General features: G+C 38.7%; 1 protein-coding gene across 2 annotated transcripts; it reads left to right on the plus strand.

Moving 5' to 3' along the window:
• The first annotated feature begins 1,238 nt into the window (after positions 1–1,238).
• kcnk10b (potassium channel, subfamily K, member 10b) lies at positions 1,239–19,166 on the plus strand. Of its 2 annotated transcripts, none has more exons than XM_046062932.1 (7): positions 1,239–1,302; positions 6,110–6,525; positions 13,922–14,039; positions 16,387–16,547; positions 16,796–16,988; positions 17,086–17,228; positions 17,714–19,166. In XM_046062932.1, coding segments are annotated over exons 1-7 (1,680 nt in total). In that variant the 5' UTR covers positions 1,239–1,301; the 3' UTR covers positions 18,362–19,166. The 2 variants fall into 2 exon arrangements, with proteins under 2 accessions (XP_045918888.1, XP_045918887.1); XM_046062931.1 differs by lacking the exon at positions 1,239–1,302 and adding an exon at positions 1,827–1,899.
• The last annotated feature ends 1,788 nt before the right edge of the window (positions 19,167–20,954 follow it).

The following is a 20,954-nucleotide window of genomic DNA, read 5'->3' on the forward strand; positions in this document are numbered from 1 at the left end:
AAACAGGGGAATATTTTCTATTATGATGAGCTGAGAACATCTTTACTTGGCATTGATATTGTATGGCAAATTGATTGCACAACATTACAGTTTGAGCCTAAACCTGTTCTGCTCCAAAACATTATAATTTCATTTTGCTACCTGAATAAATGTATATCTTGAATCTTGATCTACTTTTTTCATCGTTTCCAAATAAATCAGATTTATTTTACAGCTTGTCACAGCAAGAAAAGCACAGGTGGAACTGATAACATTAATGATGGCTCGGTTGAAATTATTGCAATCCAATGCAGTTATTAATGTTATTAGTTACACCTGTGTTTGTCAAGTGTCTATTCAACTTTCATTTTACTCTAAATTTCCCTCAAGGTGCATGTCCTCTCTTGCCATGGTTCTGCATAATGAGTGTCTTCTATTAATAAATTATATATTGAATATTTTGAAGCGTTTTTACTTTCCAGGCATACATGGGTTTCTTTGTTTTTTCAATGCTGGCCCATTTGATATCATCTGTTCAATCCCTTCTTTAAAAAAAGCAATTTTACTTTACAATTCCTATGTTTTTGGTCAAATTTAAGTAACTTTAGTTTTGTTGTGTTGTCTTGTTTTCCTCTTTTTTTTATTATCAACATATTGCATTCTGCTCATTTTGTGTGTGTGTTGTAAAGCAATTATCATTATAATAATAATTAGTAGGCCTATCAGTATGATGCATTCTCTAGTGAAGCTTGTATTACAGTTACAGTTCAAAACATAATTTTGACCACATTAAAAGGAGTTCTCATGCATGTTTCACATAGTAGCTATATTGAAATGAATGGAAACCAATGTCTACCTGTAAGGTAGGGTGGAAAACGTATTAAACTAATCAAGGTTAGTCAATTACGCTTGAATGATTTGACCAATGAACAAAAACATGCAAAAACAAACACAACCTTGCAACACCTGTAGAACGTTTTGACTCAAAATCATCAAAATATGAGAGAAAAGTTTTGTGTTACACGCCTTCTACAGGCCTACAGACTTATTCTACTTAATAATTCCTGAGAATAATTTGGCCTAGCTGTTTATAAATTTCTAATCATCTCATTTGACGGGATGGGGAGGTTACCTATCTTTAGGTAAGTTCATCAATAATGCACTGTTTCCCATCCATTTGAATGATGTAATCATTCACAAGTCTGCTGCTGATTTGGTGAACGTCTCTGACTCGCCGCCCTGCGCCATGTGCTCCATCGCCGGTTGCCAAATGATGAGAGGATCGTTCTGATTTGGGGAGGGGGAAACAAGAACAGGAAAAGAGTGAGTATTAAAAAACGGATTATAAAATTTATTGTGTGAAATTGTAACTGATGCAAAGCTAGAAGTACAATTTCTACAGCTATGCTAGTTACAGTAAAACGCGGGTGGAGTTGTGAGCTTTGGGTACGAAAGGGAGGAGAGCATCCTTCCCCCGTTGTTCTCACTGCAGGACACGGGCGTAACGCGTGGGTGAAGTTGCTTATTTGGAAGCACTCCAGCTGTGTTTCTGGACCGAACCACTGGTGTGTGTGGTTTGGTGCGACAGCTCAGTGAAGGATCTCACAAGTATCTCTCTGTTAGGCGAAAACCGCGAGTCCAAGCGAGGTGGAGACAAAAAAAGGAGGGGGGACAGCAGAGGCAGACAATGCGGTTTTGCAATGCGTTTATTGCTCCGTACAATTCGCACCCACATCTACCAAAACATGCTTTGCCGAAGACGTGGAAGAAGAAATCCTCGTGATCTGGCTATCTTTATGTGGGCTTTTTTTAAATAATCGTGCTGAACAGATTCGCCTATGTTTTGACTGAGAACAAAAATAGAGATGAAATTTCCAATAGAAAACCCAGGGAAACAAGTTAACTGGGACCCTGAACAAGGTTGGTAAATGCTGCTTTCTTATTGTCTGATAACTTTAGATTTTTACATTTTAACAGTACTCCTTATCTCGGCAACACCTCATGGAGATACCTGAGACACATTAATCACACCAGGCTACATTGTTGCTTGAACTGCTTAGCAGACATTTCTTGTTAATTTCTTTGTTATTTCACTTCGTATTTTCATTTATGTGTATATTTCTCTTGTGTGAAAACAAAAAGGACACAAGACAAAGCGGTTGGGGGTATTTCTTATCCATCCTCCTTATGCTCATCTGCGTAAGGCGCTGCTGGGAGCGGTGCTTCAACTAATGAAAGCTAGGAGGAATAACCAGAGTGAAACCGGAAAAAATAAAACTGTCAAAATAAATGCATGTAAAGTTGTTGCTCAAAAAATATAAAGCTCTTGTCACAGGAAATTCTCTGCATGAGACTGTAATTTCCATCCTTAACTATATGCATTGTTTTCAGAGAAATGGCAGGTCACATACAGTGGATAATTACCAAGTAGGCTAATTAATCTTAGGCTACAGAAAATAAGATACCTATGACTCCTCCTCCGTGCATTTTGTAACATATATGGTTTACAGAAAATAAAATGGGGATTTTGCTTGGTCTTCACGCTCTGTTCAAATGAAATGTTGCTGTTGATAGATTGATAGACGACTGCTCTTTCCAACTTTCCCAGAAAATGTTTTATTGTGAAATTTGTCTTGGCCGGACGTCCTTCATATTCCGGTGTTATTCAGGCTGGCTTGATGCATGATTTTGAGGCTCAGCTGGTGAGTAAAACGCCTACAACCTGTCTAGTGCCATGGGAATAGCTGGGCCAAGAGCCAACCTGAGCCAACCCAAAATCTGCTCTCATGTTTACTATTACTAGACTTAGTTTAGCATTTTGTTCATCAGTGGGTGACTAATGCTTTTATACAGGTAGGTCTAATATGAAGCTGACAGGCTGAAATGTTGACTGACTGATTGTTTCAAGAATCCAAGGGCTTCACTTTGTGTTGTGGTGGGGACAAAAGGTCAGAGATTAGGTCTGTGATGAAAGACTTTGGTCACGAGAACAAGACGAGAAGATATTTTAATACTATTTTGAAGAAATATTTGATGCTGAAATATATGAGTGGGGGGTCTGCGGGTCCTCCCTCCGGAAGATTTTGAGCCTTAAACTCTTAATTTACTGCATTCTGGATACATTTTCAGCACCAATTTATGGTGATAGATGTCTTTATTTATATGAAGGGAAACACAAAATTCAAGTGGCAGGTGAATCAAAATCTAAAAATATAATGGAATATAATGCAGTAATCAGTAGCTTTTTGTTGTTGCTTAAGTTACTTTCTTGGACAATGCACATGTGTTTCTTCTAGATTTAAATTGCATTGCATGTTTTCTTATTGTTTATTTAACATATCTTGTTGCAAGCTATTTTTCATTAACATTTTAACAAATCCATTCAAAAAGTGATGGGGACAAAATCAGCAATTTTAAAAAGTAGTGGGGACATGTCCCCAGTGTCCCCAGTGTAAATGACACATATCCAAGAATCCCACCACAACTGTGATCCATTAAAAGTGGTAAATGGTTGATGCAACGCTTCATTGCCATCATCAAAATTCTCATCATTATTCACATACTTTTCCCATTCTTTTGGATGAATTGAGGATCATCTTCTTTTATAGACCAGAATCCTGTTGAACATTTCCTCTGCTTTGGCCAGACATGCTGGAGACAGAGAGTGAGGCCTGAGAGAGAGAGAGAGAGAGAGAGAGAGAGAGAGAGAGAGAGAGAGAGTATCAGGTAGCATCAGATAAAAACGCTTTCCACTCAGGCTTATTTAATTTGCAAAAATCAATATGAAGCATATTCAGTTGTTTGAAAAATATTTTAGATTAATGCCAAAGCCTCAGAAATTTAAAACGCAAACCAAATTGTTGTTCATCACAGTCTTGGTTTTGCACATATATATCCATCCATCCATCTATCCATCCATAACCGCTTATCCGTACGGGGTCGTGGGGGGTTGGAGACAGTTTATGCCAGTTTATCACAGGGCTGACAGAGACAAACAACCATACACACTCACATTCACGCCTGAGGGCAATTTAGAGTCACCAATTAACCTACCTACATGTCTTTGGATGGTGTGTATATAGATAAACTTATGAGTGTTGTAGTTTCTTTAATCACTTAGCTGCACTAAAGTCAATGAGATACAACTTTCTGGACTGCCCTTCAGTGTATATATAGCTGCCTCTGCCCTGCTGCATAGAGCAGTCACACTCACTCACAAGATGAGATGCAAAGCAATTATTGTCTTACTAAGACTAGTCATGGACTTGGGCCAATTTGCAATTCATTTACCAGAAGATGTTCAACTGCATCCATCAAAATGACAGCACCAACAGGAGATAATCATGTAGGGTCACAGTGTTTCTGCTGCTTCACCTCTTAATTTTCTAATTCATCTCATGTTCTAAATATAGCCAGCCACCACCCTTAAAGGCATATACTGTGAATTGAAAGTGGCAGTTTTGCACCTTCCCAAGCTTGTGATGTCACTTTGTTGTTATTGATAACATGACACAGGGATTAACTAACAAGATTAACAGCTCCTTGATCAGAGAATGAGACAATTCCTGGACGTCCTTGACTCATCAGTATAGGGTGTGTGTGTGTGTGAGTGCATACATTTTACCTATCCTGTAAGTGATACTATCCCATTAAAGAAAAGAGTGCCTCCCTCAAAAAATCAATTTCTCCTACAGAGATGCATCATTGTAGACAACAGGCTCCTCCCATGGCCATGAGGCACACCATGATGAAAGAGGAGGGGGCGTCACGGGTGAAGGCCTGAGCTCTGAATAGCTCATATACGACGCTTTATACACATTAAAGGAATCTGAATTTGGCTGCCTCCAAGGTGCAGCTTGCCACTTGGTTGACCTACTGCAGCACACATGTGTTATTATATAACCCATCCAGAAGCCATTGACTGAAAATGGCACGTATGCCTCTCTTACAGTCTATTAGAAAGATTTTATCGTGTTTCTCAGCAAAGCGGGTAACTCAATTTTCACCTTGACCTAGCTATACTGTAAGGGTTTGGTGTGTGTTTTAAATATTTCCCAATGTTTTGTATTTTTTTATTCTGCCTTATTGTGTATATACATACATGCAATCTTCAGACAATCATATTAATTGTAACCCCTAATTCAGAATGATTCTTCAGATTTTTCATTCATAACAGTTATTTAATGATGAGGTTTTGTGCATAAGTAATTAAAGCAGTAGCTGTGGACTTCTGAGTCTCCATTTCACAGGACTTTCATGAGTAGAACCAAGAACAAATTCTCAGTATGGCATGTTGAGATGACAGAGAGTCCTGCTGCAGCCCGGCTTTGACACAGCTGTAGGCTGGATAACAGGCATTTTTGCTGATAGCTTTGAGTGTCGGCTTTGGGAAGTGCCCTTTACAGTATTAGCTCAGTGTAATGGAATGAAATCACTTTTTAATGCTTCATACAGGAGGCTATAGAGTTTCGATGGCTGTGATGATCTTGTATTTATGTGTTCGGAGTGCAAAACAAATGCATGTCTTTCTTGTGCTCAGACCAAACCTGTAAAGTGATTTCTGATTACTGTAAATCACTCCCTTTAAAATTATTTACTTTATTATATTAAGAAAAAGTACAATTTACTGCCTTATGTACAGAGGTATATTATCATTTTTGATACATCTGTACCTGACGATTTCTCAGAATATTGAGAAGTTGCTTCATTCTTTTTTTGACTCAAGTCCTTTGGAATCAAAAATTGTTTGTAAACTTGTGTCTCTTTTAGCTGTTTTAGACATATACTGTAAGCACATGAAAGATTAAGGTGGGAAAAAATACAGTAATTTATTTTCTTATTAATGCAACAGACTGGTTAACACAGACCAGTACAAAGGAAAAACATATGGATCTGGCACCAAAATGTCCTGATCATTTCCAAGTCACTTAAACTCACATTTTTCAATATCCACTCTGTAACAGATTCACGGCCTTGAGCCAACTGTTACAACAGTCTGTGAATTTGTATTTGCCTGAAATCATCTGAATCACTTTTAGAAGATAGAATTGCTGTTTCAGGATTGGTAACCTCCAACACAAGGGTAAACTAAACATAAATTAATCTTGTTTCCTCACCTCTCTTTTCCTAGTGGCGGTCCAGACCAACTTGGTCCCTCCCAAAAAGGTCCAGCCTGGCATGGTGAAGTCCAGTCTAGTCCAGGCCAGTGTGGCCACCATGCAGAACCCCATGAGCTGTGACCCTAAGGCCAGTGGTCACAGTCCGCTGCCACGCCTGTCCATCTCCTCCCGCTCAGCCAGCGTAGTGGCCAGCATGGATGCCAGCTGTGACGGCATGGCTGCCGCACTCCACTCAGTGATGAAGTGGAAGACGGTGCTGGCAGTGTTCATCGTGGTCGTTCTCTACCTGGTTTGTGGAGGCCTGGCATTCAATGCACTGGAGCAGCCGTTTGAGAGCAACCAGAAGACCAGTATCACTCTGGAGAAGGCTTCATTCCTGGCGAGACACCCCTGTGTTACTCCTGATGAGCTGGAGGCACTCATCAAGGTGAGTGTCTGAAAGTGGAGTTTTTGGAGTTTTTAGATAAAGTGAGACATGATATCCACATTTCTATGGTTTTCTCCTTCCAGCTGCTAAGTATTTGGAATAGTAAATGGTATTTGGCGAATCTATTCATTTCCAACAGATCAATTTGTAAGAGGGTAGTGAGATAAGAAAAAAGAAATGATTACTTTCAGGGGTAATTAGGGGTTAGGGGTAATTAATTTAGGTTTCATTAGCTTGTCACATGATCTTGAAAAGCTTCCTTTTATGTCCAGATTGTCCTTCAGCAAAGCCTCTGTCCATCAACAGAGTCATCGCTCAAGTCCACATAAAACAACATATACATGACAACATTTGTCTTGTTTGTTTTAATAAATCACAATATACTTAAATAGTGAGTTAAAGTGTGACTTTTTAGTGAACTCATTTAGAACAGTTCTGATTTCATTTTCATTTCAACATGATTGTATTTATGACAAACTCAACTTAAAGTGGCTATTATTGATCCTTTTATAATAACAATGTATGAAATGATAATGTGAAAACAATGTGAAAAAGGGTCGCTAATAGTGAAACTTCAGGGAATTATCACCTGAATCCCCAGCTTTCCTCTGCTTTACAGAGCTTTATAGTGTTTGACTGTCCGGCCCACGACTTTACTGTTTGGGTTCACTGTCACTGCTCTAATAAAGTCATTATTCGGTGCAACACGCAGCTGTTTTTAGTGAAACAGCTTTAATAATCCCACTGTACACTACTCAGAACCGAACAGTAGACATACACAGGTGAACATAATGGAGCAGCTAAATAACCAAATATTTCCCCCAGGAGTTTGTATAGAACAAAAATTGGAGTTAAAGTGTATGAATATTGGACAGAACTAGACTCCCAGTGATGAAATGACAGCACTGATCCTTATCTGCTGTGCCAATGATATGTTCGCAGCATCTTTCCGCTGCTCCCAAGTAGCCAAAACAAATCAGTTATTGCAGGTGTAAAGGTCCCTTTACCAGCTAAGAGTCTTCATTAGTAAATGGAACTGCTCAGGGTTCATCACATGGCTGAGGTGTGTAATGTCAGCCACGGGACAATAAGTGGACCTATACTTAATATGATGACGACGCCTGTGCCAGTTCAATAGACTTGTAAGTGGACTGTTGAGACCATTTTGTCACATTTACTTTTCCCAAGGTGTGAACGCTTACTTGGAGCAGTTTAGTTGCTGTTGCTGCAGATACACGCTAGAGCTAAATAATGATTTTAGATTTTGTTGTTGTCAGCTTCAGTCCAGTCAACTCTACTACATTCTCTTTCTAAGTTTGTATTCTGGATTCTACTTCTCTATTACGGTGCACTCAACACCTTAATTTGGGTAGGTTAGATTCAGCCACACTCTAAATCAAAGGCACACAATTGGGATTTTACAAATTTTAAATGTTACATTGAACGTTTTTCACTAAAATAGTGTTGCCATTGCAGTAATAATGCTGATTTATCAACATTTTTAATAACAATGTTATTAGGATTCTAACGATTCTGTTGATTAGCCAATAAATTGATCATATAATGACTAAAGCATCATCAGAAGACACCCCCCCTACTATTTGCCCCCTGGCTGTTGACGGTTGATGGGTAAATGTCAGGAGCAGATTTAGAGGCAGATCCATTCTTTAGCAGGAGGCACAATATACCTTCAGGGTCACCACAGAGTTACCCATAGTTCTCAAAAGTGACACTTCACATCTGTTGGCAAACACATTGTACAGTACATGCAGGTTTATGTTACATAACAGTACATTAAAGTAATCTTGTAGAAAAGGCCAAATAACACTTTGTCCTAAGATGTTTATCCTCATAGAAAAATCAGTCTCTGTGATCTTTATGCTGTACAGGTTCATATGTAAACAATGGTATTACAATAGCATAGCTGGTTGTTTTGAGAAATAGCTTTAAACTAAGTTGTTGAATGCCTTATACCCTCAATAATAGGTGTATTGAAATTCCAGAGCGAGGCTTTAACAATGCCCACACGGGGTGGTGATGGCGCAATGGATAAGATGCCTGCCTTTGGTGTGAGAGGCCCAGGTTCAATCCCCCACTGTGACCCATCCATCATTGTGTATCTGAGCAAGACACAACCCCTAGTCGCTCCAGAGACATGCAAACTCTGACATGTATAGCAAATGTAAGGCGCTGAATGAATTAATGTAATGCTTTAAATAGAGAAACTAGCTCACGACTACAGAAGAACGGTTGCCTTTACTTTAAGAAACATCTGAAGCAAAGTTTTCTGTCAAAACCATCTTCTATATCTTCTGTTTATCAGGGAATGTAGTAAAACCTGAGGGTTTGAATGATCCAGGAAGATTTCAGGAACCGAGTGACCCTCTGATACTTAATAATCTACATGACACTCCATCAAAGTCCAATATGATCCTGGATATAAACAGCCTGTTGTTAAAAACATGACTTACAACTCTTATACTGTGACACAGACGTTGGTTCATGCTGACCTGAAGCATGCTTTTTCTGCACCACTTCTTTACCACTACCTGTGTGAATTGGACCAGATAACAAGCAGATTGTGAAAAAAAAAATCCCATCACATCACAACTTAACCGTGCAATTTATTATGTCTTTTTACGGTGTCAGCTGCTTTATAACACAGGGCACACTGCTCTCTGATATCACATCCAGAATTATGGGTCAACGCTTAAGGTCACTACATCAAGCTGACATGTAAAACTGGAAGCGGGATTGGAAAATGATTTGAGACGTGTCAGCAATGCAGTAGGATGAGTGGAAAGTTTGATTCGTGAGGGAGTGTGGTGATAGAAAAGAGTGGGACTAAAAATCAATTAAGCCCTCTTTTGCAGAAGATTTCACCAAGAAAAAGAGGGACAATCTGTCAGTATGGGTTGTTTTATTTTCCGTTTTAGCAACAGAGTACCTAATTAGCAGCATTGTGCATAAAGCATATGGAAATACAACAGATCTAGCAGAAGAGCACTGCAAAAAGCAAAAAGACCCTTTTTGCAATAATTTGCTTTCCATGTTTTTCTCATGTAGTCTGAAGACAATAAAACAAGATTCCTATTAGTGAGTTCCTTGGATTCTATTAAGCTTGAGATAACCCCAAAGAGAGAACCAACCACACGGCATTTGGTGTGCTCCACTTTCCGCTAGAATGGCTCAATTTGATGTCAACTTCTTCAACACTGCTCCAGTGAATATTGGACTGCCTATCTGTCGCTCTCTCCTTCTCCACACCCATCTCTGTTCTTCTATTCTTTCTCAGAGAAGCATCCATTTTCCTTCTTCTTCCTTGCAGTGCTCAACCTTTGAGCCACAAAAGCGCTATCATTAGTTTGTAAAAAAAATCAATGACAGTATTTCTTAAGGAGAAGTGTGGAAATAAAAACATCTAGCATGGTGTCCTTGGGGTCTGGAGGGAATCTATTATTTATTGCACAGGCCAGAAGTACTAGCAAAGCAGCACAAGACTGTCTCTCGGACAAATGATCAGATTCATGAGATAATGTATGACAATGTGTCTCACCAAGAACTGAAAAGTTAAGGCGTATTTGCCTGTCTGAAATTTCCCAGAACTCATTTGCAATCTGTAACATTTAATGTATTAAAAGAATAGTTTGATATGTTGACATATTCACTTCACTCATATTCCACTCTCACGTCTATACACTTAATATAAAACTACCACCAGCAGCTGCTTAGCTTAGCTTTGCACAAAGACTTGAAACAAGTGGAAACAGTCCAAAAATCACGAAATCCACCAACTTGCACATCTAAAACTCACAAATTAACATATATTATACATATATCTTGTTTGTTTCATTCACACAATAAACAACATGTAAAAATTATAAGTTGTTGTTTATCTGCGAGTAAATATTTTGGCCCGGGAGGAATGAACTACTTTTTATGTAAAGATCAAACAAATGAGATATAACTTTTTCATCATGAGCTTTAGAAATGCTGGTAGGTGGATTTTTTTAGCTTTGACAGATCCAGCTGTTTCCTTCTGTTTCCAGTCTTTATGCTAAGCTAAGCTAACTGGCTGCTGACTGTAGCTGCATATTTACTGTGCAGGTGTGAGAGTGGTATCAACCTTCTTAGCTAACAATGAATGAGTGTTTTAATCAAAATATCAAACTATTTCTCAGGAGAAATAAGATTGATTTATCACACTACTAAGTTATGATGATACTTAAACTCTAAGCATTGCAGAAATAACGAATATCATGCCATGTGTGGAGCCCACACTGACATATAACACAATTATTTTCCTGCCGTCTCACGAAAAGGCCTTCAGGCTGCTTCACAAGTACTCCATCGAAGTGTCTGTCTGGTCTTCTAACAGGTTCCGTTAATGGTCTGTTCGTGCTGTGTCAAGCCTGTCACTCAGACAAAGATCCTCTGTGGCGACACAGCAGTGGTGACTCACTGTTGTCAAACTGTTTGGCTTAGGAGATGACAGAAAAATGGCAACCTCAGGAAGCATGTGGGTGTAGATATACAGCATTTGTGTGTGTGTTTCAGCACTTGTAAAGGTTTGCACCATAGCGTGTGTTGGTTTAATGTTTGTGTGTGTCCATACACATCTATTAACCCACTCATGTCTGCTTCAGTATCTGTGCAGTCCACCTACCCACTGTGCGCCCACAAAGACAGCAGACCTAATTGGCCTTCCTAGCGCCGTTGGTATGACTCACTCTGTGGCACGATGTGAAGCCGCGCTATTATTGACACCAGTCAAGCCTTGTTTATTGATGAGTCACTTATCTGCAAAAACTTTCATAAACACTTAACTACCTGCAGTAAAACTACGTCAGGATACGCAACCACCGTCGTCATGGTTTTTTTATAGCATGAATTACATGATGGATTTTTAAAGATCACATGGATTTACAGTTGTTTGTGAGAACTATTAACAAAGTTGGGCTCCTTTTTTGAAAATTCTACAGTGACTAATTGCAAATAGGCTCTTAGGTGTCTACCTAACGTGCAGCAACTAATGAAAATGCTATAAATATCAACAAACCCTTGTGTGTTCAAATGTCTCAACAAGCGATACTGAACAGTATATGCAGTGGTGGAATGCAACATAGAGCTCTTAAAGTACTTGTAATGGAGTATTTTTCCACTGAGGTAATTCTACTTTCACTTAAATAAGGGATCGTAGTACATTATCAGTGCTCAATATTATCTTAAGACTCATGGAAAGAATATGTGCTCACTACACAAACAGCTCTGCAAATCTACCTCATCTGTGATGGAGCAGAGTCTTCCTGTTTGGTTATTTGTGCAGCTTTAATGCTTCAAGGTGGTCGGATTAAAGCTATGGATATTAATGATAGTGCAAGTGCTGCAGAGGAGAGTGCTTGGCACCAGCTCACAGTGAGGGTGGGTGAAGAAGAACCTAATGCACCCCGCTGGCTGGATCACTGCCGTCACATGCTGTGGAGTAGAAAGGCCACACTGAGAGGATAAAGATCTGCAGTGAGTTAGCTTGCTCTCTAATGACCCTGCAGTGTAGAAAATGAAAATGCGCATTAGCGAAGAGCCCATTAAGTTTCTGTGTGTGTGTGCAATAATTCTGCGTGTTGATTCTTCTGTGCAGTCAAACTGGAGGAGAGCATGTGCGAAACAAAAACACCATTTGTCGTCCTAATTAACACTCTGCAACACAAATCAAAGTCAATATCCTCAAAGCGCCTCAAATGTGCATGTGGAGAAGGAAGATTTTCCACATCTCTAATGTAGCGTGAACTTGGCTGTGCCTGTGTGTGTGAGACAAAAATAGACCTTATCATAAAGTATTCAGATACATTGTGATGCTATTAATAGCTCTCCCTTGACGCCAAAATTAGATTATTTGGGGTTTATTATAAAATATTGATTTTGCCGTTTCTGCCAAAACCTATGAAATAGCATTAATGTAATTAGCTAATTTTAGACACAAAAATCTGTCTCATTAAGGGCACTGCACTGATGGAGCTGAGGTAATCACATGCAAGATTATGAGCGGGCATGTGCAGCTATGTGTGTAGAAGGAGTGGTCCTCCACTCTGTCTGCTTTGAAATGTATGTCATGAGAGTTGATACATATTTTATTATATCCACATGCATCTCACTAACAGCTTGCATGGATAGATTGGGGGTTGCTCTGAATGAAGAAGCTGTATGTTACATCCCACCAGGAATGTTGGTAAATGCAGTGGAGCTATTTCTTACCAAAGGCATCCCTCACAATGACTTTTCTTGTCAGCAGAATCAATGTTTATTTGAGCCCAGATGCAAAATTCGTACTGTAAATTTCCACGGATAAATAAAATGCCCATAAACAGAGAATTTAGAAAGAACTAGATTAACTTCTCGTGGCTACATAATGGAAAACAGAAGGAAATCAATAAGAATAATGATGCAGTAAATGCAGAGCATTGTGGCTTCTTAATGTTTTTCAAGCTGAGGATAAAGAAGAGCTGAGGGACTAAAGGAAAAGGTTGACACTGAAGAAAAGAGAGATAAAGGTGACTCTGCTGCAAGTGAAAGTCTTTGTGGGAACAGTGAAAACATGCAAATTGGGTAAAAATGCTGAGTGAAGAAACAGTTCCACACTGAATAATGTGAAAAGATCTCATGTTAGATGTTTGTGTTTTCATGTAGTGACATTATGTTTTCTTATGCACATAATAAAACAGTGCCCTTGTATTGCAGAATACTTTCTGTCGAAATTTACTTACGTTATGCTTATTTTTTCCCCTACTTCTCTTAAATGTGTGCTTTTTCTTTTGTGAGTTACTGTATAATTTCACATCTTTATTACTCAAATAAAGCAAGGAAAATTACACTTTGCTTGAATTGGTCACAAGCAGCAAATGTGTGCATCTAGTGACGAGGATTTGCAAGTAGACACCGCTTAATTTTAAGGGGTCACAAGCCAGAAATGTTGGGAATAGATACAGTATTATTGAATTGACTGAATTAATTGTAACTCCGTCCACTTAGCTCTACTTCTTGTGTTATTATAGCTTCATAAGATGGCTCTAAAATGAATTCACTTTCACCCTCCCTCTCCCATTTTCAGGACATTCCTTCTTTCCTCTTTTATCAGGTAGTGTGACCTTCCAGGTTCAGATCAAGTACTATCCTCAATTACCTCACGAGTGTTACACAACCAGGGGTCACACATGAATGTTGGCAGGAGATGGGTTAACGTGATCACTCTTTTCCAGCCATCAGGACATTATATAGGGAAATCATAAGAGACACGCGTGTGTTGTGTTGCCATCAGCTGAGCTGGTATGCACATGACCCTGAACTCCTCTGTTACTGAGAATCATAATCATTATAATGTAAGCATTTTCGCTCTTTCCAGCATGCCATAGATGCTGTGAGTGCAGGAGTGAGTCCTATTGGAGACACATCCTACAATTCCAGTTACTGGGACCTGGGCAGTGCTTTCTTCTTTGCTGGAACTGTCATCACTACCATAGGTAAAGTTTTAAATAATTCACTCTTTAGTACTCGTTAAAGTTAAATCTGCTTTTGTTGACAGTCAATACAACTGCCATTGAAAAAGTTTTATATGCTGATGTATTATATTTTTAACACACTTTTCCCCCATTACCTTCAACTTTGGTTTGTACTTTTACACATTCCCAGAATGAATTATGACAATCTCTGAAGAAAAATTAAAGGAGGGGTATGTGATTCTGGAGAAATCCAATACCATGACAAATACCATGATATAGGTTATGTATATAGAACTTTAGCTTAGTTGTGGGCTAGAACACTGTCACAACAGTTGCAGCTGTAAAGCTAATATGCAGAGAGGACAAGACGGTAAGACGGTCCAAGAGCCAGCACACCAGCTCCAGACAGCAATACTCTCTTTATAATATAGCTAACATCAGAACAACAGCTGTGAATATGTGTATTGGATTAGAATTGGTTGTGCCTCTAGTCTTCTGTTTTATTGGTATAGGTTAAAGCACCAAATCACATAAAGAAAAATGATCTCCAACAAGCCTTATGGAAAACTTTACATTAAATGTAAAAATTCTTCCTCTACATAAACAGACGCAACAGAATTTACAAGGTATTATCACAGAGGTATGACTGAATGAAAAGGAAAAGCTTCAGTCTAGCTGTAATGAATTAACTGAAAATGCTTTGTTTTGTTAATCATCTGTTAATCATAAATTGCATTTCAAGTCTACTACTGCCCTGTCACTCTAAGCCTCAAATAAACTCAGGAGCAGACGCAGACACGGACAGCTGCAGACCCCACGGATGCGGACTACTTCTGTTAGTCAGTGAGGAGAGGAGGATTCATTCCAATGTGATGTAAAGATGAAAAATAGATGGTTTCCTAAATTATCACCCACAAAACAATTTTCCCCCAAAACAAATACAAAGCTACCCACTTATAAATAATCATTCTTATTTTCATAATAACAGAGTTTAAATTGGATATTATTTTTTATTTCATCATAGACACTTTTCTTTAAAAATCAATGGCATTTTTTCCGCAATAAAAGTTTAATTTCATGTCACGTTTTCATGAAAAACACATCTATTAATTTATTTTCACAAATTGTTGTTTCAGATACATATTTATAATAATAATAATAATATTAATGTAATTATCTTTTTAACAATTGCTTATTTATTTAAATAATTTTGAAAACTTTGGGGCCTGGTAACAAAGAAAAAGCGAAGAATTTTGATCTTTACATAAAAATGGTGGTCTTGTCAACATTTGGTGATGAGCAAAATGCTTCACCAAGTAACTACATGAGCTTATAAATTCAAGACTAACGGCCTTAATTTATCAAAATGCATTAGTGCTTAAGATGGGCTTTGTCCTTTCAATTTATTAAAGGTGTTTTCTCATTACAAACTGCTGTAAAGCTCTGCAAATCATTTACTCTTATTGCTGCCCTCAGGTGAGTTTTACAAATCCCTTTGCCCTCATGAGCTTGTGCTAAATGATGCAAAGCCAAAGCACTGTAAGATTTAACAACCTGTGAACGACATTATTGAGTATGCTGACAAAACAGGCACTGCCACTGCATAGGTGATGTGGTTTTACTTTATGTCAAGGTGTCTATAAATGCTTTTTAACCCTTAAAAGGCGTTCTCGATTTTACAAGACAAACATGTTTTTAATTAATGTTGGCATTTCCTAACATGTTGCAGAACGGTGTCTTTCAGTGGCTTCATTTGCTTCACTCTCCAGATTTATTATTTTTAAATATCAGAAGTAGGATACAAGAACTATAAGTTTAGATATATTAGTGTATATATATAATAAATTTATGTGCAAACAATTCAAGATAAAACTGTCCTTGATGTGAGACAGAAAATCAGAAAAACACCATGACAACGGAAGAAGTAGAAGTAAACATGATACTGACGGGTTGCTTGTTATGTAATCTAGTCACAACATTAAAATAACTGTATGCTTTGTCCCCTGTCTCGCTGACATCTCTGTCTATCTCTGTCAGTCTCTGTCACTGTAGGGGTACATTTATTGCAATTCCATTAAGTGGAACCTAATTGTTGTCTGGGAGCTTATTTACTGCAGACCCCTGCTAAGGGAACTAAGACACATTACATAAGCGCTTCAATTGATTATGTTGTATAAGAAAGTCTTGATTTGCTTCTTTTGCTTCTAATCGTACTCGCAATACTCCTTTGCCTCCTCTTCACCTCTTCTTCACGGCCTCTCTTTGCATTCCTCGTTTTATCTTCTTTAACGGCATGTTTCTTCACTTGCTTACACTCTTTTTTTTTTCTTCTTCTCTCATCTTCCTTATGTTTTCCTTGTTTTGACAGGTTATGGAAACATAGCTCCAAGCACAGAGGGCGGGAAAATCTTTTGCATCCTTTATGCCATATTTGGCATCCCTCTCTTTGGCTTCTTGTTGGCGGGGATCGGGGACCAGCTGGGGACCATCTTTGTGAAAAGCATCTTGAGAGTTGAGAGGATATTCAGGGTGAGTTGCAAGTATCACATTGTATTGCTTATTCTTTCATCTATCTCTTGTAGTGCTTTGTAGGTCTTAGTGATGTTGTGAATGACAACAATGTAGTTTTAGTTCTTTTTTATTCACATTTGCCATTTTTATAATGGGATATTTAGCCGTTCTCAGGTCTCATGTATCAGTGCCTTTGAACCTTTGTTCACTCTATTGATCTTTTTTAATTGCTTGTATTAGTAACATCTAATATTTGGTTTTCTCAGCAAAAACACAAACAGATCAGCCAGACTAAGATCAGAGTGACGTCCACCATCCTGTTCATCCTGGCTGGCTGCATTGTTTTTGTCACCATCCCTGCTGTCATCTTTAAACACATCGAGGGATGGACTACACTGGAGGCCATCTACTTTGTTGTGATCACTCTCACCACAGTGGGGATAGGAGACTATGTGGCAGGTAGAGTGATGGTTGTTCTTCCATGATGGAGATGACTATTTTGTCAAATTATCATGACTCATTTTTGAGCGTACTTGTGTTTTTCCTTCCCCACCAGGTGGAAACCGTAGGATCGACTATATGAAGTGGTACAAGCCTCTGGTGTGGTTCTGGATCTTGGTGGGTTTGGCATACTTTGCGGCCGTCCTCAGCATGATTGGAGACTGGCTCCGAGTTCTGTCTAAAAAGACCAAAGAAGAGGTAGGGTTCATTCAATTACACTGTTCAGTATTGCTTTGGAAATGTAGAAAATAAAATTTCACTCCACTGCTGCGTCCTCTGCCGCTTCTCTCTAATTTTGCCTGTTAATTGCTGCTTAGGGCTCATCAAAGGTTCTGTAACAGGCTGCTATTGATCCTCTAGAATGGAAAAAGATGTATAGGGGTTCAATACAGGGCTTATCAGTTTTAGGATTTGATAGTCGTTATCAATAGTTTCTACCATCAGAGCCATCACTTCACACTAGTAAGAAAAACGGAAATCTCTCATGTGAAATAACAAAACTGTTCCAGCTTTGGCAGAAGACATTATCATTTAGAACCTGATCACTCATACTGAGAAGCTGATTGAGACATTATTTTATCGGGCATTTAAGAAACAATAGTTTAACACAGTGACAATGTCTTGCAGATTGTACCACATACTCTTGTAATAACTATCTGATCCTTGCTGCACTGTCATCACAGGTTGGGGAGTTTAAAGCTCATGCAGCTGAATGGAAGGCAAATGTACGAGCAGAGTTCCGTGAAACACGCCGGCGCCTGAGCGTCGAGATCCATGATAAGCTCCAGCGGGCTGCCACCATCCGCAGCATGGAGCGCCGTCAGCTTGGCCTCGAGCAGCGGGCTCACTCCCTGGACATGTTGTCTCCAGAGAAGCGAGCCTTGTTCACCAGCCTGGATGCTGGCCGTTTCAAGACTTCCTCGCAGGAGAGCATCGACACCAAGCTCAACAACCTGAGGCTGAAGGGGGCCTGTGAGCCGTACGATCATCAGGGGAGTGAGCAAACGCCGCAAACAGCGTCTTCCTCAGAGGAGAATCTCTTCAACCTGCGCTTTGGATCCCTCACCAAGCTGGCCAGACGCAACAAGAACCGCGAGCTGCGGAGGAACATTACTGAAGATGTGCGACGGTCAAGTGTAGGCATAAACAATGGCAGTGCCATGCTGGGTGAGGAGAGGACGGAAGAAGAAGGCGATGGAGAGCCAGATGACGAGATCGGAGAAAGAAAAGAGGGAAACACTAGTCTGACAAACCTGTCACAGTACGCAAAGGAGCGCACTAAGTTGAATGGGTTCACACCAGTACAGGCCAAAGATAGAGAGAGCGACTAGGTATAGAATGGAAGAGCACTACAAAGACAGAGAGCGAAACAGAGTGAAAGATACAGAGACAGAGACACCGAAAAACAGTGCATGGTCCTTTGAGATGTCAAGAAATGTGCCTTTCTGTTTCCTATGCTTAGATTGGAACCGCTCCCAGGAAATTCAGTCATTGTGCCATTGCCATTGGAAGAAAATGTGTTGCCAAAAATGAATGAATTGAAGTGACAGAAGAGGCTGTAGTTAAAATACCTCATATCTGATGTTGCTGTAGAGTGGGCTACTTAAGAACTTTCATTTCTACAGAATCTGTCATTCCAGCCTCATTGTCTTTCAGCCCTGACAATGCGTACCAGACACTTGGGCAATGGCTGTGTGTTAATGCTGAATCTTATTTTTTAATAATGTCAGGACATCCCAAGAGCTAGCTTCATGTCATCCATCTTCAGAAACATTATTGATCTCCACTTTGTCATCTCATACTGTGGTGGCTATGTTTAGCTCAGCCAGGCTGCTACAAAAGGACTACTACGTTCAATGAATGGGCGGGAAGTTGTGTTTCTGCTGGATCAATAGACAATACGAGCATTTACCTAGCTGACAATTATTCCTACAAGGTATGTGGCTTGGAAGATGTAGCCCTAGGGCATAAGCAACAACATGCTAAAAGCTCATAAAAACAAACTACTCACATTGATTGTGCATGGTTATTAAAACACAACCACAGCAGTTAACTGATATAAACTAACTTGAAAGCTTGAAATTACAACTGTAATAATGTATCTTTTTGTTTAAATAAAATGAAATGTGTCTTTCATTCATATTTATGGTGAAAAAAAGCCACTAATTCTTCTTCTTGGATCAACACAGAGCTGGAATTCACCTGACAGACACTGATTTAATCACCTTTGGCCATGAGATTGTCAGCAAAGTTAAAAACACTCTTTTTCGTATATGACATTCACTTTATTACAGAGGTCTTGAGACTACTTAAATTACTTTTTAATTAATGAATGTGATGCTCTTGATTTTGTACTCACCAAGCATGTTTGCACCTGTTTACTCCTTTTTAAATCGGCCGAGCACTTGAGTTGAGTTTTTACAGTGTATTGTAAAATATGAACATAATCTCTTTTTTTGCATTTCTTTTCTGAAACTCAGTAGAACATTCTGGCTTCAATCATATCCACACTGAAATGTGTTTTACTGTAGTTCCTAAAGGTTTACTCAATGAAATGTTTGTCAGATGACCATTCATCACCATTCAACTTTGTTTGCATTTTATAAACAGGCACTTGCAATACTACCCAATGCCTACCATGTATCCATAGCGTGCACTGCATGCATTTCTAAAGCTAAATTACACACACACTGGAACCTGTAACCTGATTTGAATAACATTCATCTTTTCATGACCATTACCTGTGACAAGTTGAACGACTATTTGTTGTGCACAATTTATTTATTTGATCACATTAAATGTAGTGAGTGCCTTTTCCCAAATAATAAACATGACCAAGAAATTTGAAAGTTGGTATACAAATAACATAATTAGCATATTCATTCAATATGCTGGTGGTATAGGGTGAAGGGCAGTGCTTTTCCAAGGTCATTTCTACAAAATTATATTCCAGATTTGAAAAACTATTGCTAGCTGTTTTTCAGTAAGAGGTTTCACAGTTGCTGGAAATACTAAGTTAATCATGTAACAGGTTTAAATTCAGATCACACTGTATGGATTATCATCTAAACATACATTCATTCTTTAGGAACGTGTGAACATGAAAATATTTATGGACGTTCTCAACTCATGAACTGTGTTTGTAATAAGGATTGGCCCATTGGTGGACGAATGCCACATGTTCTCTCTTCATTAAAGCTAACTTCCTAGCCCCAGAGGCTCTAGGCTACAAAATACAAAGACAGAATCATGCAGTAGTAAGTTAACCTAGCTACCAATCCTGTACTAGAACATACGGACTGAATGTAACCAGCTCTCTTAGGGCAGGTTACAGACTATGTTTTGTGTGTGTGTGTGTGTGTGTGTGTGTGTTTTGGCCATCAATTTCTCAAAATGTTTTGGCACACATAAGATGGACAGTTGAGATGAATGTGTATTTAGAAGACTGTTTTCTGTTTTATTTTATTAAATTTGGGCTTCTCTTGGTAAATGTGTATGTGCTTTAACTGGAAAGTTCAAATGTATTTACATCTGGTAGGTGGCTTTAATGATTTATGGTCCATGTAATGCCACAGACTAGAAAATGGTTAGATTTTCTAGTGTAATGTAATAAATTGTCACATACTTTCCGGTACAACATTGTTGACATACTGTAAGTGAAAATATTCTTTAGCATTTTATGTAGTTTAATTCCATTATACTAAATGCTACTATGTAGTATTACTATATACTGAAAAAATTAATGATTTCAAGTTATACATCTTTTTAGTGTATTACTCACAGTTTGCCTGTAAAAAATCACGGAAATGATGACAAAGACAAACCACACTAATTCAAACTCAATATGTCAAAAAAGCATCGCTTCTCTTCACACTTTATTTTTTATCCTTTTCCTCATTTCACTCCTCTCAAAAGTTTAGCCTA

The sequence above is a fragment of the Micropterus dolomieu genome, linkage group LG11, assembly GCF_021292245.1.
Source record: "Micropterus dolomieu isolate WLL.071019.BEF.003 ecotype Adirondacks linkage group LG11, ASM2129224v1, whole genome shotgun sequence".
Taxonomy (NCBI): domain Eukaryota; kingdom Metazoa; phylum Chordata; class Actinopteri; order Centrarchiformes; family Centrarchidae; genus Micropterus; species Micropterus dolomieu.

Excerpts from the sequence above, each read along its gene's own strand:
- kcnk10b (XM_046062931.1), top strand. The coding sequence starts at position 1,845 with ATGAAATTTCCAATAGAAAACCCAGGGAAACAAGTTAACTGGGACCCT. Across the intron at positions 1,900-6,109 it reads TAACTGGGACCCTGAACAAG|TGGCGGTCCAGACCAACTTG; the intron begins GTTGGTAAATGC and ends CTCTTTTCCTAG. Across the intron at positions 17,229-17,713 it reads CTAAAAAGACCAAAGAAGAG|GTTGGGGAGTTTAAAGCTCA; the intron begins GTAGGGTTCATT and ends CTGTCATCACAG.